Source organism: Aythya ferina (genome assembly GCF_964211825.1).
Source record: "Aythya ferina genome assembly, chromosome: Z".
Lineage (NCBI taxonomy): Eukaryota > Metazoa > Chordata > Aves > Anseriformes > Anatidae > Aythya > Aythya ferina.
The window spans coordinates 13,109,220-13,135,620 of NC_140299.1; the positions used below are offsets into that span (position 1 = coordinate 13,109,220).

Here is a 26,401-nt window from a genome sequence, read left to right on the forward strand (position 1 = left end):
CATGCAAAGAAAAATAGTACATTAAATAAACATTGATCAGAATCAAAGCCCATCAGAAATACCTTTAGGAAGCTGCAGGTCACAAACAGCACTACTCCGCAGCATCAAGTGCTTACTGCACATTTTATCATTTTGTCCTACTATGCAAATAGGAGTCCTCAGAGACACATGCATCAGATCTTTAGCATTCTTCTTACAGCTTTATACACTTAAAATGTCTCTTTACTATATTAGTAATATAATTACCTTATGCGTGTTAATATTTTCCCTTGCAGTTTGGTACCGTCTACAGCTTTCAGATAATTTTTCACGAACATGTAACATCCAACACAGTGCACATAGCTCTCTGAACCAACCTGTGAGATAAACATGTGATGTGATGAGACTGGCTAAATAAATGAACAGCTTGAGATTTTCATCTAGAATAAATGAATTATTTATTTTAACAGTAATCCAATAAAAATGTCATTCATTCTTTTCAGTTTTCAGTAGTGCCCCTATAACACATACCTATAACACATTCTAGCACAGGAACTTTTAGAATAAGAGATTTGATAACTAACATAATTAAAAGCTAGGAAAAAAAAGTGTTCCTGCAAACACTGCAGAATAAATCATGCTGATTAGAGTTTCTTTACACCCATGGATCATCTCTTGTGCTCTTTTTTCAGCTCTAAATTACTCTATATTATTGCATACAGACCTAAAATTTTACAGGAAATATCATCAAGTTGATGGTCTCTAGAAGATGTAGAGCTACAGAAAACAGTATGGAATTTGCAGTAATGAAGCAGAGTCTCTGGGAACGGATTCATTGAAGGAAGAGATCCTTTCATTCGAATCTATAGATAGCAAAAATAAGTAAATAAACAATGGTCTTAATTATTTAGATATGATTAGGAAATGTATATATGTACCAACATTTTTTCTTGCTTATCAAAATTGAAATAAAAATCAGTTAAAATTTTTATACACCATTGCTAGATGAATAGCCTCTCAGTTATCAGCAGAATACTGTCAAGATCAGTAAAATTTCCTTAAGCTTCCTTAAGCATTTTCTTCAAATCGGTATTCTGAAAATTCATTTAAAAGAACATGTTCTGTATGAGCTACAGCAAATCAAACATTTTTGTTTGCATGGTAATCCATGAGTATGGTGAAATAAATACAGGAGCAACAATGTATAACTCCTGTTTCAGCTGCTACTTCTGGCCATTTCCCTGCGCATTAAGTATTAAACCTCTGTGTAACCATTCAATGAACTGTAAGAAGGCAGTATTTATTCAAAAGACAATTTCCTGATCTGTTTCTCTGCCAGATGCAGGTGCAGAGGGGTTGAGGGAAGAAAACTTCTATAGGTTCGTCAGTGATAAAAGGAAGACTAGGAAAAACATAGTTTTTTCCCAGAAGGAAATGGGAGACCTGGTTACTCAAGATATGGAGAAGGCTGAGGTATTCAATGAATCCTTTGCCTCATTCTTCACCAGCAAGTGCTCTAGCCACACTGCCAAAGTTACAGAAGACAAAGGTGAGGACTGTGAGTGTGAAAAACCACCCAATATAGAATCAGACTGAGTTTGAGACCACCTAAGGAACCTGAAGGTACACTTGTCCATAGGACCTGATGAGATCACGTGCAGGTCCAGAAGGCACAGGCAGATGAAGTTGCTAAGTCACTATCCATCGTATGTGTGAAGTTCATTTGAGGCCATCCAGTGAAGTTCCCTCTGACTGGAAGAGCGGAAACATAGGCCCCTTTTTTAAAATGGGAAATAAAGACAACATAGGGAATTACAAGCCAGTCAGTCTCACCTCTGTGCATGGCAAGATCATAGAGCAGATCCTCCTGGAAACTCTGCTAAGGCACATGGAAAATAAGGAGGTGACTGGTGACAGCCAACAGGGCTTCAATGATGACAGACTATGCCTGACAAATCTAGTGGCCTTCTATGAAGGGGTTACTGCATTGGTGGATAGGGGAAGAGCAACTGACACCATCTACCTGGACTTGTGTAAAGCATTTCACAACTGTGCCTGCATGACTACACTCAAAGGGCTGCAGTCAACAGCTCAATATCCAAGTGGAGACTAATGATGAGTGGTGTTCCTCAGGGGTCACTACTGGGACATCTTTGTCAATATATTGTAAGTTTGGTTCTGTGCAAACAAAATATTGAACAAGATCTTATAAGCCCTGTGTACTAAGACCACCACTTTACCTGAATGGGAACATCGTGTTCTCTGGTACATATTCAATCCTAGTGTGATCTGGAATTTACTTTCATTTAGCAGCTGCAATTCCCAATTAAAATTAGCTTGTTTCTTTCCAATACAGAAAGAAATGTGCTTGTTCTTTACCAAGCAGGTACAGAAAGGAGACAACTCTATGAAGTTGATACCTTAGAAGTTTACATTCTAGTTTTCTGAAACAATTAAACACAAGAGCATAAAATTATGAGAAGATATGTTAAAGACTTGACTCAGCAAAGTCCAGATGAGACGGAATGCTCCCACAATGCAATTTCAAGCCTGTCAGTAATATTTACTCCTGATAATCAAGTTGCAGCGGAAAACCCTAGAAGTTAAATGCTTACTTTTTGCATAATTTTTCTTGCCCATTTCAGTTGTGAAATATACCACTGTGCTGCAGGGCAGGAACAACGAGCAGCTTGGAAGAGCAAGATAATTCGCTGAAGAATTCCTGATACTTTCTCACGGCTTTCTCTCTCAGATTTTAAAACAATGTCATTGCAGTCTTCCTGAAAAATAAAAAAATCCAAGCCAAGAACAAGGCCCCAGATTAGATAGAACATCTATCAGAAAGGAAAATAAGGAAACATCCTTTCTGCTCCTAAGAGAATATCCCCTCTTTCTCTTTGAAGCACAACTTCTTTATGGAAAAAAACACAGAGAGGCACACATACTTTATTATCACCATGTAGTTCCTTAAAGAAATTAATGGACATAGAAAAACATTAGACACAATGATAAGCTGAAAGGAATCAAAATACACATTATAATTATTTTACAAATACATGAATACTATTATTATTTTATAAATACATCCAAACAAGGATCAAAGAAACTTCTATTGGGCACACTTACTTCACTGAGAGAAGCTGGCTGAGGACAGTATAATGGTGGTGCTGGAAGATAAAGGCCATCTGGAACTAAACCATATAATTTTCCGCTAAGATCCTTGGCAGAATCCATCAAAAGCTTTAACATCTCTGAGAGAATATCAGCATCTGCCATAACAGCAGCTTTCAGTAGGTCCTGTACTGAACTACAAAGAACATTTGCATCTTCCTCTTCAATGGCATCTATAAAATATTAAACACAGAAATCAGTAAATTAATTGACTTAACACATGGCCTTCATTCTGAAATCAAGTAGCTCTGTTCTCAGGATTCTCATTCACCTGTTACAATGCATACATCTCAACTACTTGCATAAGATAAGATTTTCTGCATTTGAAAATAGGACTCAATTGCTCCTTTTAGTTTTTCCACATTAAAGGGGAAGCTACTGCCTTTCTAGAGATCAGAAATATTCAGGTATGCATTTGCTTGGGATAAACTTCTGGCAAATCTTTCTCATCAAGCAGGCATAAATGGTCCATCTCATTAATAATGACCACAACAATTCTCTTATCTGCAAGCATAACATTCAAGGACAAGGAAATATATTTGTTTGATGTATTTTACATATTACTCCATTTTCTTCACATCTTCTAGAAGTAGCAGGAACTTCAACATACATCATTACCTGCTTCCTGAAATTTGCATAATACTATACTTCTCTACTTCCATTTCTATTCCTCCTGCTTGTCCTGAAACATATGCTGCCAAATCTCTCCACTACCTATCCCACTTATGGATCACTATATATACATGTGTATGTGTCGTTAAGACAAAATTCTTGGAAATAAGTATAAAAGAAGAATCTGCACAATGTTTAGGATAGTGCTCACATAAAGATTAACTAACATCCACCTGCTGACAGGAATTTAAAATGTGGTTTCCAAAAACACAAATATGAAAAGAGTAAAGAATAGAGACTGCACTAGTAAACTTTCTATAAAATGTAACAGACAGGTTGATCTAGCTAAGTGGAAGAATTTTAACAGTAAAGCATTAAGTTAGGTTATGTGATAAAAAGCTCATGTACATTTGTACAAAGGAGAAGAGAGACAACAGTACATTCATTAAAAACAAGTTTTTAAATTCAGGTTCCCTGAATAATACTGAGACCAATCTACTCAAAGGACCGTCACAGGAATTAAAAAAAAAATAATAAAAATTAATAAAAATTAATAAAAAGCTACACACTCTGGGAAATGGAAAAATTATCTGTGCTCTTCCTATGATTGTCCTAGGAGAGCCATCAGCACCAGTGTTCAGGTGTGAAACCCATCAAGATGAGTGAATGGGAGTAGCTCTCTTAAGTACCCTTTGGACGGAGAGGGGTCATTGTCAAGATGGATATGCCACACTGCAGTATGCAGAGGAAGAATGTCTTGGCATTTCACAGGGCTCATTATAGGACCTTTATGAAAGGAAATGAAGGCACGGCATAGAGTTGTGCCAGCCTCACCACTGTTGGACCCTGTCAAAGCATAAATATTTTCCCGTGTGAAGGGCACTATTCTGTGTGTCCGCGTATGGGAGTTCCAGTGACAGCAAATGGGGTAGGACTACAGGCTAAACAGCTTGTATCTGGGATGCCAGCACCTCCAGCGATGGAAGTATGTCAAAACAAGTGCTAGCAGCCACAGGATGAGGGCAAAGCTGGCAGTTACTAGAGGGACCAGTGAAGTCCTGGCCAACTGCTGGAGAGAGCATTAGGTCTGTGTGTCAACTGGGAGAGTTGGTTGACTGTGTCAGTAAGGACAAGAAAAGGGTATTTGGATACTGGAGGGACCAAGGAAGTCCTGACCAACTGCTACAGAGGCTGTATGTGTGCCAGCGCACATATGTGTGTCCATACTGGTGATACCGAAGGAAGAGATGGTTACTGTAGGGATCATATAAAGAGAGTGGTTTGGGTTGGAAAGGACCTTAAAGATCATCTAATTCCCAACCACTGCCCTAGGCAGGAACACTTCACACCAGCTCACACCTCACATCAGCTAGCTCTGGATGGACTGTAAGTTCAAGGCCAGCTACCAGGGCACGCAGACTGCATGCAGGTGGACAACACTGTGTGTGAATGAATGGGTCTGTACCAGAAACCAAAGTGAAGATGAGGTTTTGGGAACTCATCTATGCAGATGCCAGCAACTTGGGAGACTAGCAATCCCAAATCCAGATAGCAGACAGTAGCTAACAGAAGCACCTACATTGTGCATACACTTGCATATGCATGGACCTTCTTCCTGAATAGCAAGAGAGGGAAGCAGGCTGTGGTTGATGGTGCCATTCACGAGTGTTAAGCATGGCTGTATGTGGTTATGAGTGTGGCAAACCACAGACAAGTGTTGTAAATGTGTTTGTGTATGTGTCTCATAGACACAAACCCTCATTCTTGCTAGCTCTGGACCTGATGGAGCTGTGGAAGCCTCACCAATGTCATGTGATATGCTTTATTCCCCCCTCCTCCCTTGACATACATAAACAGTAAACATAGATCAAGATGGTTTTTTAAAGTATGACGATACTTTCCACACTATTAATGTATTTACACTTGTTTCACAGTACTTAGTTTTAATAAGGCATTAGTTTTCTTTGAACCTGAAATTAAGCTAAAATATAGTCAGATAAGGTATTGGCTAGCATATATGAAGAAGGATCTAATATATGACCTTACAAAGATAACAAAGGATGGTGTATAAAAAATCTTTTGCATGCAAACCATGAATGAAACTGTTGTGTTTTCCTCAAACTAGAGTCAAGAGATCATAGGGTCCGTTTTTAGAATGATAAAAACCAAAACCCCTACAGAATTAAAATATTTTTATGCCTTAACAGTAATGCACACAGTGAAGATGAGGTAATTTTTTTCTTTTTAAGAGAGCGTAACAGACGTAACATCAAAAAAAATCACACATTCATAATTTTATGTACCTGTAAACTGCTTGTATTTCAAATCTCCTTCATTTGATGTTTCAGAAGTTACTGGTTGTCCTAACGAAGACTGTAACTTTTCCTTAAAAGTCTGCACTGGTGATATGCTTAATGGCAGATGATGCTCGGTGTTTTTCAGTCTGCAAGTATACCAAGCAACTTCATTAACAATAAAAGCTGTATATAATCTAATGAAACTCTGTTAAATTAATATCTAACACAAAGTACCTAATTGTAACATGTTAGATGTTACAGCTGCAAGGAATCTGAGAATACATATTTTAATTTTTGAGACAAAGGGTATGTTGTTAAGTCCATGCAAATACTGTTCAGTAACAAAACACAATGTATTAATTTGAAACTCAGATTTACCTTGAAAATTCATTAGAGTTCTGACAATACAGAAGGTAGGCAACACCAATTGAAACAGACAGTTTCCAGTTGCCCAGTCTGTGTGTCAACCACACAGCCTCTGGAATGAGTCCACCAACAAAGAGCAAGTCAAGAGCATATTCAGCTGTCCACACGGATGAAAGGTTCTGGTCCCTCACAGCTCTGGCAACCAGACAGTGTTGCAGTGGAATAATACGGGAGGATATATCTGAGACACAAACATACATGTAGAGTTTAAATGGATCTGCATGCTGTAAAATGAATAATATAGAATTCATATGTTCACATTGGTTTTGGATTCATTTCAGCGTACAATTACTATTTATGATTTTAGAGACATACTTCAGGGTTTATTTGCAGCAGACGGACACAGCTTCTGCTGTTAAATATTACTGAGGTCAGAACAAGTTATTTTCCTGCTTAGCAATGTTGGATATGAAGCCATATGCAAAATTAGTGGGTTATTCTAACTTTAAAGATTTAATCACATTGATGGTACATTTGTGAGCATGCTACATATGTGTCCAGAGGGCATATCTGAGCTAGATGTAAATCCTGTGAGTTTTCCTACCATACCCATATTGTGCATAAGAATTATAAAGGTTGGAAGGGACCTTCAAGATCATCCGGTCCGACCATCACCCTACTACCAATATCACCCACTAAAACATGTCCTTAAGCTCCACGTCCAACCTTTCCTTAAACACCCCCAGGGACGGTGACTCCACCACCTCCATGGGCAAGCTGTTCCAACGCCTGACTGCTCCTTCTGAGAAAAAATGACTCCTCATTTCCAACCTGAACCTCCCCTAGCACTACTCAAGGCCATTCCCTCTAGTCCAATCACTAGTTATCTGTGAGAAGAGGCCGACCCCCAGCTCCCCACAACTTCCTTTCAGACAGCTGTAGAGAGCAATAAGGTCTCCCCTGAGCCTCCCCTTCTCCTGACTAAACAACCCCATTCCCTTAGCTGCTCCTCACAGGACTTGTGTTCCAGGCCCTTCACCAGCTTCGTAGCCCTTCTCTAGACACACTCCAAGGCCTCAATGTCCTACTCACTATGCTTCTTACTGTTGAGGATAAAAAAAATACAATTAATTTTAAGGAAAAAACAGCAAATTATTTTAAGAGTTTACCGAGAAAAAAAATAAAAACAAGTTTAAAACCATTTTGTTTCCTGAGGATTAAACTTGTTTTCCAGTAAGATGCCAATCAACATTAACTCTAAGGAATACGTTGCTTCTTCCACCTGTTTTCTGTTGAGGCAGTAACATTACATAGGTAAATAATGGAAAGAGTGGCTGACACTCCAGAGGGCAGTGCTGCCATTCAGAGGGACTTCGACAGCCTGGAGAGATGGGCTGAGAGGAACGCATGAAGTTCAACACAGGTAAGTACGGGGTACAGGGCACCAGTACAGGCTGGAGGCTGACCTGCTGGAGAGCAGCTCTGCAGAGAGAGACCTGGGAATCCTGGTGGACTGCAGGCTGACCATGAGCCAGCAGTGTACCCTTGTGGCCAAGAAAGCCAATGGTATCCTGGGCTGAAGTGTTGCCAGCAGCTCAAGGAAGCTCAAGGAAGTGATCCTCCCCCTCTACTCAGCCCTGGTGAGGCCATACATGGAGTACTGTGTCCAGTTCTGGGCTCCCCAGTACAAGAAGGACATAGAACTACTGGAATGAGTCCAGACAAGGGCTATGAAGATGATGAGAGGACTGGAGCACCAGTCGTACGTGGACAGGCTGAGAGAGCTGGGCCTGCTTAGCCTGCAAAAGAGAAGACGGAAGGGAGACCTTATCAATGCGTGTAAGTATCTGAGGGGAGGGCGCTGAGAGGATGGAGCTGGTCTCTTTTCAGTTGTGCCCAGCAACAGGACAAGAGGCAACGGGCACAAAATGAAGCACAGGAAGGTTCGGCTGAATATGAGAGGGCACTTCTTTGCTGTGAGGGTGACAGAGCACTGGAACAGGTTGCCCAAAGAGATCATGGAGTCTCCTCTGGAGATACTCAAAACCTGCCTGGATGCCATCCTGCACAATGTGCTCTAGGTGACCCTGCTCAGCAGGGGGGTTGGACTGGATGATCTTCAGAGTCCCTTCCAACCTCAGCCATTCTCTGACTCTGTGAAGAGTACGCTCAGGCTCAGAACGTATCTGCGTATAAAAATATGAGAAAGAAGGGGGCAAAGAACACTCACTGGTGCCCAGTGATTGGACAAGAGACAAGTGGTAAAAACTGGAACACAAGAGGTTCCATGTGAATATCAAGAAACACCTTTTAACTGCAAATGTGACAGAGCACTGGCACAGGTTGCTCAGAGCAGTACTCAGCTCTGGTGAGGCTGCACCTCGAGTACTGTATTCAGTTTTGAGCCCCATGCTACAAGAAGGACATGGAGGACTCATCGAGAGAGTGCAGAGAAGGGCGACGAAGCTGGTGAGGGGCCTGGAGAACAAGTCCTACGAGGAGCGGCTGAGGGAGCTGGGCTTGTTCAGCCTGGAGAAAAGGAGGCTCAGGGGTGACCTTATCGCTCTCTACAGGTACCTTAAAGGAGGCTGTAGCGAGGTGGGGGTTGGTCTATTCTCCCATGTGCCTGGTGACAGGATGAGGGGGAATGGGCTAAAGTTGCACCAGGGGAGATTTAGGTTGGATATTAGGAAGAACTTCTTTACTGAAAGGGTTGTTAGACATTGGAACAGGCTGCCCAGGGAAGTGGTGGAGTCACCATCCCTGGAGGTCTTTAAAAGATGTTTAGATGTAGAGCTTAGGGATATGGTTTAGTGGGGGACTGGTTAATGTTAGGTCGGAGGTTGGTCTGGGTGTTCTTGGAGGTCTCTTCCAACCTAGATGATTCTGTGATCTCTCCCTCCTTGGAGATCTTCAAAAGCCATCTGGACATGCTCCTGAGCAAACAGCTCTAGGTGGTCCTGCATGAGCAGAGGGATTGGACAGGATGACCTTCACAGATATTCTCCAACCTCAAACATTCTGTGATCCTATGAAAAGTTTCCTAACAACCCAACTCTTCAAACAGAATCTTTTGCAGTAAAAAAAAAAAAAAAAAGCCACTAACTTTGATGAATACTCATTCTCAGAAAAACGCTGAAAGCAGGACTTAAACTAACAACTACTATTTGGGTTCAGTGACATCCTAGCTTGGCATTGCAACTTGTCCTGGTGTCTGAAGCATTCTGACTTCCAAGACATTGCTGAATAAGCAAAAAAATGGTGGTTTTTTTTTTTTTTTTGGCAGATCCAATTTGAGTATTTTAAGTGCTGCTTTTCTCCCATTTTTGTGAGTATCAAAGTCAGTCAGAGCAATAGGTCTAGATAACAGTATGTAGTGGATTTACGTGGCAAGGTTTTGGTAGCAGGGGGCCATAGGGGTGGTTTCTGTGAGAAAGATCTAGAAGCTGCCCCATGTTTGGGAAGGGCCCCATTGTTTTCCACAGCTGAGCCAATAAGCGATGTTGTTTTGCGCCTCTGTGAGAGCATATTTAAGACAGGGAAAAAAACGCTGCGACACACAGCAGCTGGGAGGGAGAGAGCAGTGAGTAACGGCCTTGCAGGCACCAAGGTCAGTGTAGAAGGAGGGGGAGAGGTGCTCCAGGCGCTGGAGCAGAAGTCCCCTGCGGCCTGTGGTGAGGCCCATGGTGAAGCAGGATGTCCCCCTGCAGCCCATGGAGTACCACGGTGGAGCAGGGTTCCACGCTGCAGCCCGTGGAGGAGACCATAGTGGAGCAGGTGGCCCTGCACTGACGGAGGCTGCCACCTGTGGAAGACCCCTGCCGGAGCAGATTCCGGGCCGGACCTGTAGCCCGTGGAGAGGAGCCCACGCAGGAGCAGGTGACCCGGCAGGAGCTGCTGCCCGTAGGGGAGCCAGGTTGGAGCAGTTTTCTCCTGAGGGATGGACCCCGTGGTACGGACCCATATCTGGAGCAGTTCTGGAAGAGCTGCTGCCTGTGGGAAGCCCACGCCGGATCAGTTCATCAAGGACTGCATCCCGTGGGTGGGACCCCACAGCACAGGGGACGAGAGTGACCGAGAAGGAGCGGCAGAGAAGAAGTGCTGTAGACTGACCATAACCCCCATTCCCCCGTTCCCCTGCGCTGCTCGGGGGGAGGAGGTGGAAGAGGGTGGATAGGGGGGAAGGTGCTTTTGGTTTCTTCCCTTTGTTTCTCACTTCTCTCGCTTGTTAGTAATGAGCAATAAATCTTACTATCTCCTTATGCCAAGTCTGTTCTGCCCGTTACAATAATTACTGAGTGATTTTCTCGTCCTTATCTCAACCTTTGAGCCCTTTTCACATATTTTCTCCCCATTCCTCTTTGAGGAGGGGGAGTGAGAGAGCGGCTGTGGTGGAGCTCGGCTGCCCACTCGAGCGGAACCACGACACAGTAGTATTAAGAACCATGAAATTCTAATGTTGCTTAATTTGCGTGAGAAAAGAGACAACTCATCCCGTCATCCTTTTGCCTAATCTAGTACCACACTTTGATTATTAGCTTCAAAGCATAGGAAAAAAATATAAAAAGACAAACAAAAACCTATGGTTTACATAAATCAGTTGCCCACAAACTATTAACATTAAATAGCAAAATATTATCAATAATCAAGAAATGAAAAATTAATCTCACACAGAGACACACACTCTCCTTGACAAAAAATATCTGGAAAAATAATTTTATCTTTACAACTAAGAGTGTTGAAACCATCAACCACCAAGTTGAAGCACAATAGACAACATTGACATAAACATGAAAAAATTATAAGAGCTAAATACAGAAAATTAAACTGCTTTTAAGAAAAATACCTGGTTCAATGTGGAGTGGGTGTAAGACGTCAACATTGTGGGGTGGAAAGATATAGAGCGGCCGATCTGTGAAATAAGCAGCCATGAATCGTGCCATGGATCGAATCACAGCCATAGCAGTTTCAGTATGAACATCGGTTATCATCCACAGTTCATGCTGAGAATACTTGCTATCTAAAAAGAGATGTCAAATTAGAACATTCGAGGAAAATTATTTTATATTTGAACACTAAAATTGCTTAATCAACTTAAGGTATATATTTAATACTAAAAATACGATATTAAGTTTATTGACTATTTTTTAGGACATAGCTAAATCTTCTTCACTAATTACAAGTTATATTAAGAGACTTTTATATTAGGTTTCTAATGATGAGAAATGGATCTCTAATATCTAAATTTAGACCCGTCAAAAAACTGTTTACATTTGGAAATTCAGATGCCATTATGACTTTGGAGAAAAAGAACATAGAACTTTTCAAAAAATTCCCATCAACCATTCACCAATCTTAAACCAAGTACTTCAACATATTGTATCATAAAAGTATGTTAGATCAATACAGAATGAAATCACATAATTTCCCCGTTACTTTTTCTATCCAAGGACTTTCCTTAAACTGATTTGAATCTAGGGATATTTATACAGGCCAAGTTTTCATTAAAAATTTTACAGTGAAAGCTGCCTGAATGCTTACTCCAACATATAAAGATGAAAGGACATCTGAGAATCAGGAAAATATCTCTAAGGTCACTTAAAACAGAGATCGGTCTGACATCAGCTTCAGTCCAGTGTAAAGAAAAAAGCATGATGTTAAGTGTGTGTGTGATGGCATATATATCAGAGACTAGGTTACTCAAACAGTATCAAGATACACATTCAGTTTTACACAATTCAGACATACCAGAAAATTTTTCCATCTGCTTCATTGAGACCTGTGATCGCCTCAGAATCTCTTGTACTAGATGATCACAGAGTCCCTGAGCCTCACACAAGTTATAGTGATACAGATGGCAGAACAGTATAGCAAGGTAGTATCTAGTCTGAAGAAAACACGCTCTTTTACCACCTGCATTAAAAGAGGAAGAAAGTCATTAGACAAGGAAACAATAACCACAGAAAACAGACAAAGCAAGTTTGAAAGTGTAAGTTCCTCCTACTCCAGAAAGATATCTACGCAAATACCTACTCTGAGAAGCTGAGCAGAGGGAATCAGGAGCAGCTGTTTTAGGATATACAATCCTCTGTCAACCTCTGAGTTACTGGTGGGTTAACTGTAATCCATAATGGCTCCACGTAAAGAGATAAGTTATATTTAGAAAACTGCCATAAGACAGAGACAAACAGGACGGCTCAAGGTAGTCTAGCCTTTACAGAAGAGATGCCTAAAGTACAAAGAAATTGCTTTGAGATCCACTAGTCTTCCAGTAACCTGAATTCTTTCTGCACAATGTATCCTTCCTTTACCAAGTACTTTACAGTCAGAAGAAAACTCTGATATCAATGTAGAAATGTATGGGCTTTTCTCAAGGAACAATCAAACGTAAGTTCTGGCTGGTGTCTATTCAATCTCCAGATCAACTTTAAACATGCATCCTTTATCTTTCTTGCCTCTTTTTTTGACAATGCAACAGAGAATCACAAATAACTACACAAAGTAATTACACACACTCTCCCCTTTTCCCATCAAGAAAATATTTTATCCCTTACCCTTTGCCTTGATTTCACAAAGAGATCTTTTCCAAACATCCACAGATTCTCTGTATGAGCCTAAAAGGAAGTTCTCCTCACCTTAAAAAAAAAAAATCACATATCAATACATTTAAAGCTCTACATAGTTACAGTTTTACATGTGCAAACACACATTTACTGCAGTATGATTTACAAAACAAACAAAACAAAACATGCACACACAGTGTGGAAGATAGAGCACCAGACAACTGTAGGAAATTAAGCTACAGCAATATATTTTTCGCAAAATAAATATGCTAGATTAAGTCCATTATGTTACATTAATGATGTTTGGTTGAGGCTGACTGCATTTATGTACATGACGTGTCCATGCCCACAGTGTTCACACAGACTAAGCATGATTTCTAAATAGAAATCCAGTCAAGATAAGCATTGCGATGCCAATCTACCTCAGAAGAAATAAAACAGAGCAGGATTTGGGTCTTTCCTTCATATTCTTTAGCTCCTGATTCAAAGCAAAATTAATAGATTTTTTTTTATTTAGCTCAACAAGCTCTATAGGATAATACAAGTATAGTATGTACAAGTGTAGACATGAAGTATTTGGAAGAGTTCTAACCAAATTTTAAAAGAAGCCCAATGCTAACTTACTGTTTAATTTGGTGGACAGTTACTGACTCTCATTAAGTTGGACCTAATTTTCTAGTGTTCAGTTAACTGTGCAACTACCTAACAGTCTTAGTTCTTTACGAAGTACTAACCAGCTACAGAATTAATCTTCAAATGTTGTTCTAAGGCCACTCCTGAAGACTGGAGAGTTGCTTGTATATGACTTAAGAGCAATGAGACAACAGACTCCTCTTCTGCATTCTTGTATGCTTTTCTGCTCAGCTGCATCTGATACCAAACCACTTTCTTATACAATAGTCGCCATAGTACAACCAATCTGTAGTTCAAGAAGTAAAATACGAAAAGACAAAACAGTTCATTTTTTTTTTCCTGTTTTGCATTATGAATTTAAAAGCAAAATTATGCTTATGTTAAAAACTATTTTCCTCACCACAACAACGGGAAAAATAAACACTTTTTGCCCCGGGTTTTGCTTTTTGATCAATACACATTGCTGTTTATGAAAATTCAGAAGAATTAGGATCCTTCAAGTACCCAAACACTGTCTTCAAAGTGAATCCCTGGCTATCCAAACAATAGGGAAATGAAACAACCCAGATAAATCTCAACGCAGATTATCGGTGACTCTGTAAAGAAGACTGATGAAATATATGATGTAAGTAAGCATAACAGAAAAATGAAGTCAGGGGAAAGCTGACTGCAGAGAATGAACCCAGGGCTAACAAGTCCCTGCAGCCTAGCATGGTACTATTAAGTAGTACTCAGCTTAGACAGGTAATCAACTTGCCAATAACAACCAAATAGACATTGGCACAGACCTGAGAAAGCTTACACAAAACTGTAATACATCTGCATCTTGTTCTCTAGCACTTCTGCTTCCAATACTACTAAGTGCAGAGCCAGTCATATTAATAAATGTACCGCTCAATACCTGGAGTACAATTAACCCAGAATGTGCATCATCATGTAAGAGACAATTGCCTATCAAATTTACAATGAACCTAACGTTATATTTTCAGCTTATTGAAGAAATATATTCCACTGTATTAAGAGGAAAGTTTCTTTCAAGCCTATGTGTAAAACTTCAAAGAGGAAGTGCTTGCTGATAGTTCAATGTTTCCACATACTGCAGTTTTGCTTCTTGCTCCAGGCCACCATATATATATATATATATACATAATCACATGCAAAGTTTGCTGACTAAACCCATGTCATAGATATACTGCATATGAGCCACCTTTTGGCTCCATGGAATTCAGAACTTCTGCTTGGAAGGGGAAGGAATGGACATAATGCAGTAAAAACAACATAAATTGTAAAATCTGGTGCAAGCTGTTACCCCATCATTTATCTCTGAACCAACTGAAAGTTAAGTTAGTGTAACTGAACTGTATTCAACTTAGGTTTGAGACCCCATCTGCATGCTTTAATAGATTACCATGCTTTTCCATGGAGTGAGCTATAAAAAAAAAACAAAAGGATGTTGCAATTACTGTATATTTGAAAAATAAAATAGCTATTACAACACTTCTTCCAGGCAAAACTCATTCATACCTTTTTTCTGTTTTTTCATCATAGTTTACTGCTCGAGGAGGCTCTCTAAGCAGAGATTTCAGTGAGCTGAATTTCTGAGTCGCACTGTCATCAAGAAGTAGGAAAATAGGCACAACAAGTGAGTCAAGCTCCACAGGACTACGACCACCAGGAGATGCAAGAAAATTCTCATACTGTGGTATGCATATGCTACTTAGAGTGTGAGAAACCATCTTCAAAAGACAGAAGCATGCAAAAAGGTTTCTGGAGAACAACAGATCTTGTTGCTGAACAAGCATCAGCTTTAAAGTTTGCAGTGTCAGCTTTGCCACATGACCAGTAAGACTGCCTCTTGAATGCCAGTGCAAGACGGTTAAGTACTGTTGAAAATATTTTAAAACATATTGAATCCAGTGAGTATTCTTCACGGACTTGCATAAAAGCGCATCCTGATTTAGCAGAGAACACTTCACAAACTGAAGAATGTTGAAAAAATGGGTAATGCAGCTTACTGTATAATTCAGAAAAGTATCCTTCTCTTGCATATTTTTTAAAACCCCTATTTGCCAAGCAGCAAGGAGATTTTTCTGTATGGAATGCAGTTCTAGTGATATGTTATCCTTCTCTTCAGCATTGTCTTTTGCATGAATAGTATCAAACATTGATGCAAATTCTAAGTGGCCTTGATCAGCTTTACCAACAAATGAGGGGATTCTGTAGCTAATGCAGCTGGAAGAGCTATTATGAAAATGTTTTTCATCATCTGATTCTTCTTCATAATCCTAAACCAGGAAAGGAAAAATAAAAGACAACAGTTTAATTCAAGCCTATTGCCAGAGCTCAGTCTGCGACCCACCATTTAATGAGTTTCACAAATGGAACTTTTATTCTTAACTAACTCTAATTGATAATAATGTTTAATTCATTATCAGTTTCACCTAGAGCTCAAATTAAATACAGTTATCCGGAATATTTGTGCAGATAGAAATTTTATTACCTAACAAAAAAAAAAATCACTTCTGCTGTAGGGACTGCAAGAGTGTCTAAAACAAGAAATAAACACCCGTTCTTTATTAAACCAAGAGTTTGAGGAAGAGTGTTTGCCAGATATTTGTAAAATATAGAAGCTATTCAACATAAGACCCAAAACTACAAAGAACAAAAAAGCAAAGGTGTGAAATGGAATTGGGAGATTGTTCTGTGATCAAAGTTACTGTGCCATTCTTCCAAAAGAGATATACAGATTTTTTGAATCCTCTAAAATTGAGGATAAATAACTTACATTCTTAGGATAATAATATACTTTCCATTAATATACCTTATAGCATGATATTATTTTTTTTAATATAGTGAAGCTATACACCTTTTAATATAGTGAAGCAACACCTTTTAATATCCTAACACCTTTAGAATATCTTAAAAGTAAATAATTTGTACAATTATAAGTGAAAAAATGCTATTAAGTACCAGTAAGTCCACGGTTTTCTCACTCATTTCCGTTGTGTCCTCCTCCAGAAATTTTGGAATGTTGGGATTGATGGAGTTATGATTTTGAGTGTGTTTTAAAAGACTAGCTTTTAACGACAACAGTGATCGCATATGCAGATGTCTCCCTTTAGACTAAAATGGACAATAAAAATACAAATCATTATTTGTGTCAAGGAAGATCAAACCAGATACTTGGTAAATATAACAAGGAAATTGGTCTCTTAGGTAAAAAGCTTCAGTTTTAAAGTCCCAAACAGAAAGGAAGAACAGGTTAACAGGTATACATTCACATAGAAACAAACCATGATTTGGCCATGCTTTGGAACTCTGAATTTTCTCAGTATTTGACAACTCTATTTTTTCATGCTGAAGGAATCTGCTTTCTTGATCCCTCAAATGATCCTACATGTTTATTAGTAATTAGGCCCTTCTTGCATTCTTAACAGCAACATAACTTTCAATGTTGCCTCAAATTCCTGCCCACTCTCCTGGTTTATACATAAATACCAGAATATTCCATTTCTCAAAAAAAATTAAAAACAAACTGATAGCCATTTGAAGACAAGTGGTATACCAACGGCAAACACAAGAATTCTCAATACCTATCCTATTAGGAAGTTAGGTGGTTGGTAACACTTGCAAAACCTTTTCCTTCAAAGGTTTCCATTTTCCTGGACTTAACTCTACTGAGAAGTGATACAAAAATAAACCCAAAAACTTTTAACAAGCCTTAGCCAACATCAGTTAAGGCCCTAATATAAATATAGACAACACCATTGGGACTGCTGCTGACTACTCTAGAAAAACACCTACCTAGAGACATAGCAGATTTACATAATAATTTCTGCATCATTCTGAGAGGATGAGTTGGTCAGAGTGGTACAATACTAGTCGATGCTCTGAAGCAACTCTATAGAGAAATCCACCCTATTCTATCACAGATTAAGAAAGAATACACAGTAACAGTTCAGGCTATGTCCATGTCCTTTACTACATTTTACTGAAATGCTACCTAGTCTTCACAGGAATAAAGTTTTCAATAAAACTATAAATTCGCTGTTTTTCAGTTCAATGCCATCCTCGAAACTGCTTCCTACTTCAAAAGAATTTACACTAATTTCACAATAAATTTAGGCACTCTGTTTGAAAAGGTGCATTTTTATATGTATGAAGTTTTATTTTACTTAAAGCACACAAAAATCCATAACCCTACCTTGGAGTTCACTAGATTCCTTCGGACATTTTCCAGCCGTTGGGTTGAATCAAGCAAAAGGGATCTTAAAAATCCTGCTGGTGTAAGATTGTTAGGAAATCTTAGCACTGTTATCATGTATCCATCAGAGACTATGAGGTAGGGCAATCTTGAGTGTGAAGCAACAGAGAATCTCTGTCTCATGAGGTCACTTTCAGAGGCTGAAGAACCAAGAGTCTGACTAGAGTCTTGACATGAGTGGTGCTGTCTAAAAGACATAACCAAAAAATAAGACGCAAGTATCACATATGGTAATCATGAATAGAATAGAGTAGAAATAACTTAAGAACATTTTATACAACTTCCACTACCATCCCAATAGCCCCATTCAGAATTTTAAGGAAGTATCTAAATTTTCTCAAGATGAGTAAACTTTGGGTAACACTGTTTGCGCTTGCAACATGCCACTATTTTTCTGCAGTTCTGATTTTATGAATTTTAGAAAAATAAAACAGTATTTTCCCCAGTTTGAATTTAAATCTCTACATCACGCCCTCTTACCTAGGTCTTGCTGTCTATGACAAGCATTTGAACATGCAATCCTGTTCAACTTCTGATAGTCACATACGAAAACCAAAAAGTCCCTGAAGATCTGAATCTTAATATTTCTGAATTAGTTCAGACATTCAACACAAATATTTTAAAATTAACAAACAAGTCTTCTCTAACCATAGAGGTTTTACAAAGTCTTCTCTTAAAAAAAAAAAAAAAAAAAAAAAGAATGAATCCTTAACGGAGTTCTGGAAAACTGTTGTGCATGTCTTGTAATACTAACCCAGTAACACTTTAAACACTGGGTAAAATTGCTGTTGTTTTTCTGTATCTTAGTAGTCCAAGCTTGAATAGATTATTTGAAAACAAAGTAGATGCAGATAGTTAATAAATAACCCTAATTCATGTATTTTAACACATTTTACTATCTGATTTCTCTACTAGACAGTGTAGGAAGGTATTATAACGCTTTGAATGTTTTGATGACATACTACATTTACGTGCTATCCAGCTTCAGTCACTCAGTAGTAATAGCAGGATATCTATCTATCTATATATACATACATACATATATATATATATATATACACACACATACATACATATATATATATGTATGTATATATAGATAGATAGATATGTATATATATCTTATCCTATATATATGTAGTAGTTACATATATATATGTAACACACACATTCAATATAGTAATGTTTCAATTCTGGTTTGTTTCTTCTAAGTATTCAGAATGTATTTTTTTTTTTAACTTTCAATTTATGCTACAAAGCATTAACAGAGATCCATTTATTCCCTGATACATGCAGCAGCAGAATTTCAAAATTTACACCAGGGGGTACTCCAAAAGTTGAACATCTAACTAGTTTTTGTCCACACAGATATGTTATTTACCATATCTGAAACAGAAACATGATATAATGTTCTGTAAGTTAAATTAAATAAAGAATTTATAATAAAGAATAAAGAAATATGACTGGATTAAAACAAGTGTATATTTTTTTGTGTAAATTTAGTTTTTTCCTGCATCATAAAAACATGCTAGTTTTAATTACTAAACCAAACACTAAAAAAAAACAAGCCAAATAATGTATACTTACGCTATCACAATACCAATTTTTGTTATAACAAACCCATTACAAGAAATACAACTATGGATGAGAAACATCGAAAAGACACATGAAAATCAAAAGACTGAACCTGAAAGATGAAGTTTAAATCCGTAAAAAAAGTATGTTTGAAAACAAGATATAATCATAAGACAAGGATGTATAAACATTTTCAAGCCCTTTTACCTGTATGTTATTAGTGGATGAAACGGAATAAATTCTGCTGGTCCAAATTCTACAGAGCAGCCAGAAGTAATCAGGGTCAGCAATTCACCCATACAAGTCAATAAAACCAAAGACCCACGTTTTAACATGCAAGCCAAGAAAAGGCTATCAGGAGTCCAGCTCATGTCACCGACCCAGTAAGATCTATATTGGGAAGGAAAGGTATTTTCTGTCAGATCTCTGTATCAAACATTAGGTTAATTTTATTCAAACAAAAATAATAATAAAAATAATAGCAATGATTAGCTATTAGCTAAATAGCAAAAACTAAAAATACAACAGCAGAAACATCGATTACTGACCTAATAAACTTGGATGGGACGGTGCTACTCTTGCTACTACAACCTTTAAGGCTACCCGAAACAGTCACAAAATTCAGGGTGTTTAAAAACAAAATCTGAGTTGCCTAGAACAAAAAAAAAGCGCATGTAAATAAACTGTTAATGTTTGTATCAAAACGTCAATATTGTAAAAGTAAGTTCTACTAGTGTGTTATGCATTATATCTGATGTCCTGGAAACACTACTCCATATGAAAGTGACGTTGCATTTCGATATTTATTACAAGTTAAGAGTATTTATTAGTTTGTATGCCCATTTCTATATTTGAAAAATAGTTAAAGATTATTATATACCAAATATATATTTAGATATTCCTTTAATATTTTTTTCTAAAACCCTTAAAGTAAAATTACTCTTCTCCAGTCATGTTGGTGAATAACTGGAGCTTTGAAGGACAGTATCACCCCATCCTTGTACACTAAATAAACTGGTTAATTTCCCCATTAACACCAACACTAAAAACTGCATTAGGATTTGGTCTCTGATTTATTAGAAGAAATAACGTTATGAAGTGAGGTCATAACCTCCTGTATGTCTTAGGCTGAAGCCTGAGATAGAATCATCCAGAATTTTTCCAGACACAAAGAAATAACTTACTTCAATTTCTTTATTATTGTATTTCTTTGATATCAGAGATAAGAGAAGAGATGACATGGGTTTCTCAGCTGAATAACAGCATTCAAAAAGTTGTGGCAGAATTTCTTAGCTATAGATATCAATATGAATATAATCACATGTAGTAATATGAACTTGCTCCTACATAAGCTGAAAATTAGTTCTAAAATGTTTTATTAAATTCTTGTTACCAGACCTCATGCAAACTGAACTACTAGCTTCCGTGACACACTGTCTTTCATTCATACCTTTGGATCATTTTGATTAACAGCTACTGCAAGTAACAGTCCATCTCTTGCAAATGCAGATAGCAAAGCTCCTCTTGACTTCACAGGTACACACTGAGGAATCAAATTAACAAGAGAACAAGTCTGCTGTACCCAGTGGATCTGGTATGGCAAAGAACTGAATACCAAAAAAGACCACAAAAACAAGAGATAATTCAGTTAATGCTGAATTGAATGACTTATGTATCATAGAAGAAACCACACAAGACAAAGACACATGAAACATGTACAACAAAAACGCCCACTAGTTTTCTTCAGAAACCTTACAAATTAGTATATGAATTTAAAATTTTTGTGTCCAAATGATGAGAATGATTTTTATGGGACAAAAGTTTCGACTACATGTACAGAACATGAAAATAAATAGAGAGATGCATGCCACAGAATTAAGACACTTGCATTCTAGCCAGAAACAACCTCCTCAGACAGTATAATGTCATCCAACACAGGATTATTCAGAGTTTGAAAACGGAAATCAACTGTTCTAAATAGAAGAGTAAGAAGATTCAAAACATGACAGAAAACATGAGAGATTACATAAACTAATTTTACATCAATGTAAATACATGCTCATGTGCAGCTTTAAAACCCTGTATTTTATAGTAAAAACTTCCTCTCGAGCTAATGCAACTTCAAATAACTTTGAACATACCTAACATATTTAAAGCTATATTCATGCCACCGCAGAATCAAAAATGTGAGTACCAAACACTCTTCAGAGTAAAACACAAATGAGCACAAACAGCAATCTCCCAGTACCTGTGGATAAACAAAAAACCAAAAAGACAAACCAAACTGAAAATCCTGACTGTACGTGATTACGTATATATTTAGCTCAGTAGTTATTTAAATTATAACATAATGTTGTCATTTAGAAATTTGAGGAATTTAAGGCATGCAAGAATATATGGGGCTAGATGAACTTTGATCTGATTCAGTATGGCTGTTCTTACATTGCCATTAAATCTGCTACAAAATGAATAATTAAACCTACAAACAAGAAAGAGGCAGACATTGCTTACTGTACCTTCTGTGGCTCAAATCTACTTAGGAGATTACATGATTACTTTAGGTCCCATTTTTTACCTCATTTTGTATGAAAGCAGCATGCACTCCAATTTCTTTTTCTTCAGTAGAAGGTAACATCACTGATTCATCAGGCAAAATTTGTGTCCAATGCCCAGAAGAACTTCTATAAGAGGGCTCGTTTTCATGTTCTGTGCTCTCCCACAGAAAGACACATGCTGTAGGAGTAGTTAACAGCGCCTTTCTGCCATCTCCAGACACATACAAGTACAATCTCATCAAACACTCTGGAAGAAACAACAACTTCTCAGAATAATTTTTGCTGTTCTGCTGAATATAGATTAAAAAAATAAATGAACATGAAAATTAGTTTAATCTCTTTCACAACAAATCCAAGCTGCCACCTTAAATGTCTTTCATTTCCAGATTCATCACAAATAGTAGACCTTTGGCAACAGTAATGTCAGATGGCATGACCATTTGTATGGATTTTATGAATCATCTTTCCCATAGGACTCATCCATTAGAGGTGTTTCCTGAGATGGTCTTTCCTGAAATCCATCTTTTCATGAGAAATATGATGCACAAGTACTCTACTTATCTACTACCTTCAACTCCTAAACGCACTACATATGTTTCCTAAAATGATGGATTACTTGTACAATACTTCACTTTGTAACATGGTATCAGTTAAAATATCCAATAAATAATATGACACGATGATATACAACTTAAATAGTACTAGATTTATTTATAAATTATATGACTTCGCAGTATTTTCTCCAGTTAGCATGTCATAAAACCCTACCTAGAAAATAAACTTAAAATGATGCATACAGTGTTTAACTCAAATGTACGTCTCCTCTAAAATATTTATAACGTAAGGAATGATCTTCTACAGTTGATAACTAATCATTATAAAATATACATTGCGTTTTAAAATGGATTACAGTTTTCAGATTTCTAAATGAAAAAAGTTTCATTTACGTAATAAAATACACATTTTTCACAGCTTAGCTAGCAAACAAATTATACAAATGCAAACCAAAATAAGAATATAGCTTTTTATTTGTGCAATAACACCCAATAAAAAAAAGGAAAAACATTTTGGCTCTACATCATTTTCAAAAGACAAACTGGAAACATTTACCTTGTGCTGCTACAACAACCTTCCTAGACTCTTCGATTGCTGGAATGATCTTCAAGCAGTCCTGATCTTTATTCCAAAGAAATAGCTCTCCTGTTGTAAGTATTCCTGCCAACCAAGCACCTGTGTTCATTAGGGGAGAGAAGTTTGGAAGCATTTAATGTGAAGTACTTAAAATTACTTCCCTTCCTTTTTAACCACAGTTTTAAAGCTGAAAGTGAACTGAGAAATACTTTAGGTATTTTATCTTTCCAAACTGTTACAACTATAAATAAAATAGCATGAGTTTATAATTCATAACATACTATACTTACCATTTCCTGATGTTGTTAAGACAACTACATTTTTTAACAGTGACTGCAGCCGAGGGATTTTTTTCTTTGTCTTCCCTGATGGCAAGTTAATTTCATTTATATGTTTATCATCTAGAAGAAAAACAGCCTCTTTTTCCTGACAAAAGAAAAAAAAATATTTTTTTTAGTGATTTTTAAAACATTACATTTTCTAGGTAAGCCTGCAAAGTAATTCAGACAGACATTAAAAACTCTTAGAGAAAAACAGTGATGGGAAAGAAAGAAAATACGTTACAAAATATGTCCCTTCTGGTGGGAAGGGACACCTCCCACCACATCAGGGTACCCAAAGCCCCATACAGCCTGGCCTTGAGCACTTCCAGGGATGGGGCAATCACAGCTTCTTTGGGCAGCCTGTGCCAGTGCCTCACCACACTCACAGGAAACAATTTCTGCCTAGTGTCTAATCTAAATCTATCTTCTTTTAAGCCATTCCCTCTTGTCCTGTCACTCCACTCCCTGACACAGAGTACCTCCTCAGCTTTCCTGCAGGTCCCCTTTATGTTCTGGAAGGCCACTGTAAGGTCTCCCAGAAGCCTTCTCTTCTCCAGGCTAAACAACCCCAGCTCGCTCAGCCTGACTGCACAGGAGAGGTGCTCCAGCCTTCTGACCATCCTCACAGCTCTCCTGTGGACCTGCTCTAACAGCCCCACATCCTTCTTGTGCTGGGGGCCCCAGAGGGGTCCCAGTGGGGACTCCCAGTGGGGTCTCATGAGAGCAGAGCAGAGGCAGACGATCACCTCCCTTGTGATTGGCCATGCTGCTTCTGATGTAGCTCAGGACATGGCTAGATTTCTGGGCAGAAAGCACATACTAACAGCTCACGTTGAGCTCCTCATCAACTATCCTCTCCAAGTCCTCCTCAGCGCTGCTTGCAATTCCTTCTCCACCCAGCCTGCATTTGTGCTTGTATGATTGCTTTACAGTACAATATCATATCTAGCATCACCCTATGCTAATGATGCATTTGGTTCACAAGTTTATTAAATTAGACTTGTGGTCATTACTAATAATTTCCTCAAAGTATCTCAACTGTACCACATGCCAACATATCCCAGTAGATACCTGTTACCTCATGTTGTAATGTCTAATTCAGTCAGATTTTTGCCAATATTTCAGTAGAAGGAATGGCCCTTAAACAGTTACATAATTCAACTCAAAACATGTAAGAGAAGAACATATAAGAGAAGAAAAAACCAACCAAACAACAAACTAGTCTCCTTCTATCAAAAAGGCTTAAGAAAGCACATCTTTCAACAAACGCAGCAGGGGATTGTTTACAATTTTCAACGATGTACTGGAAAAAAATTATGAAAAACTAAAACCATCAGAACAAAAAACTCAATACAGGGAATGTGTTTTGAAACATTGACTTTTTATTGTTTATCTGAGCAGTCTTGAATTGCTCCAGCCTCAAGCCAAGAAGATTCAAATGAATGACTTTTTTTCCAGGAACTGTTAATCATGATACTTTCAAATCAACTCCCTTTTACCCTCCTCCCTGTAGACAGAGATACAAAGTGTTATATAATCAAAATATATCTATTCTTTGTAGAATTTTATTTAATAAGTGTACTTTAAACTTACCTGTCCAATCCAGGAGATGCGAGTCCATGGTTTTCTTTGTTTGATGGACGTAGAGATGAGAACATCTAACTTAATCTCCATTCTCGTAAAACCAGTAGGTAACCATAATTAAAAATATGTATATGTAATGATGGCCTTTTCACATACCTAAGAAGAATTTGAAAGAAAAGGAAAAAAAGTTTTCATTATTTGTGGGTGGTCAGAGGATCAGGATCGAGGACACTGATTTCTAACTGCAGCAGCTGCCAGCTAACCACAAACAGAGGCGATCCTACCTGCATCTCCACAGTAACTGCTGTTTGCGCTCACACACGCTATAGTTCACTGGCTACTCACTCGTATTTTCACTCACATGGCTCACTGGCTACCCACAGGTTACATACTCCAGAAGGAAGCGAGAGAAAGAAGCCGCACGACAAAACACCTCGCTGAAAGCCCTAGCAAGAAGACCGACAGCGAGGAAAACCATGAAGTTTTCCTTTCTGTGCAAGAGACCAGAACCACCACGGAGCCTCCTCACACCCGGGGGGCCAGCACACTGCACACCCCATCACCCAGGGGACCCTCGGCGGAGCCGGGGCGGCGCAATGAGGCTGTCCCCAGGCAGCCCCAAAGCCGCGTCCCCCCCCCACCCCCTCAGCCGCCCCCAGCCCCGGGCCGGCCGCCCTCACCCGCCGCCAACGGCCGAGGCGGTGCCGGGACAGCGCAGGGCGCAGGCGCGGGGCCGAGCCCGAGCCCGCCCAGCGGGCAGCGCCGCCCCGGCTGCCGACATGGCGGCTGCCTGCTCCTCTCCTTCGTTGTCTGGGGCTCCGTGGCGGAGAAATGTCCGGCGGCTACAGAAAGCTGGCCGTGGCGCCTCAGCCCCGGTTGGGGGGAGACCGGAGTCGCGTTGCACATGTGGCGACGGCTCGGGGCGGCAGTGAGGTGGCACTTTGCCAAGCCAGTGGTCCCGATCAAGTATGGGAATCTAGGTGAAATACAACATAAAGAATTAGAACCCCTGTACTTCGTGTTTTGTCACCTTGGGGAAATGTATTGGATTCCCTTAAATCGTCCACCTGCCCAGCCTGGCTCGTGTGCCTCAAAACACTTCAGAGCAAGTCCCTTTTCACCATCCCTTAACCGCCCCAACTCCATCAAGAATCACAGAAGAGGTGAGGTTGGAAGGGACTCTGGAGGTGATCCAGTCCAACCCCCTGCCAAGCAGGATCACCTGGAGTGCATTGTGCAGGATAGCATCCAGGCATGTTTTGTGTATCTCCAGAGAAGGAGACTCCACAACCTCTCTGGTCAACCAGTCCCAGTGCTCTGTCACCCTCACAGTGAAGAAATGCCCTCT

The 26,401-nt window shown here is 38.9% G+C and overlaps 1 protein-coding gene across 4 annotated transcripts in view; it reads right to left on the reverse strand.

Annotated features, from left to right (window-relative positions):
- The window catches only part of CPLANE1 (ciliogenesis and planar polarity effector complex subunit 1), a 58,701-nt gene extending 32,676 nt beyond the window's left edge, over positions 1–26,025 (reverse strand). The window contains exons 1-23 of one of the 4 annotated variants that reach the window (XM_084503217.1): positions 25,734–25,758; positions 25,415–25,499; positions 25,063–25,209; positions 23,437–23,572; positions 23,126–23,245; positions 22,036–22,262; positions 21,602–21,708; positions 20,911–21,067; positions 20,009–20,112; positions 19,668–19,850; positions 17,826–18,072; positions 16,592–16,744; positions 15,146–15,906; positions 13,723–13,907; positions 12,980–13,060; positions 12,174–12,338; positions 11,272–11,445; positions 6,438–6,666; positions 6,066–6,205; positions 3,106–3,323; positions 2,595–2,759; positions 704–842; positions 247–356 (exon numbers count right to left, since the gene is read on the reverse strand). In XM_084503217.1, coding sequence (XP_084359343.1) covers positions 247–356; positions 704–842; positions 2,595–2,759; positions 3,106–3,323; positions 6,066–6,205; positions 6,438–6,666; positions 11,272–11,445; positions 12,174–12,338; positions 12,980–13,060; positions 13,723–13,907; positions 15,146–15,906; positions 16,592–16,744; positions 17,826–18,072; positions 19,668–19,850; positions 20,009–20,112; positions 20,911–21,067; positions 21,602–21,708; positions 22,036–22,262; positions 23,126–23,245; positions 23,437–23,572; positions 25,063–25,143 — 3,882 coding nt within the window. In that variant the 5' untranslated portion in view covers positions 25,144–25,209; positions 25,415–25,499; positions 25,734–25,758. Of the gene's footprint in view, positions 1–246; positions 357–703; positions 843–2,594; positions 2,760–3,105; positions 3,324–6,065; positions 6,206–6,437; positions 6,667–11,271; positions 11,446–12,173; positions 12,339–12,979; positions 13,061–13,722; positions 13,908–15,145; positions 15,907–16,591; positions 16,745–17,825; positions 18,073–19,667; positions 19,851–20,008; positions 20,113–20,910; positions 21,068–21,601; positions 21,709–22,035; positions 22,263–23,125; positions 23,246–23,436; positions 23,573–25,062; positions 25,658–25,733 lie in introns of those variants that run through there. The other 3 variants (XM_084503216.1, XM_084503215.1, XM_084503218.1) reach the window with 3 other exon arrangements.
- Positions 26,026–26,401: the final 376 nt, after the last annotated feature.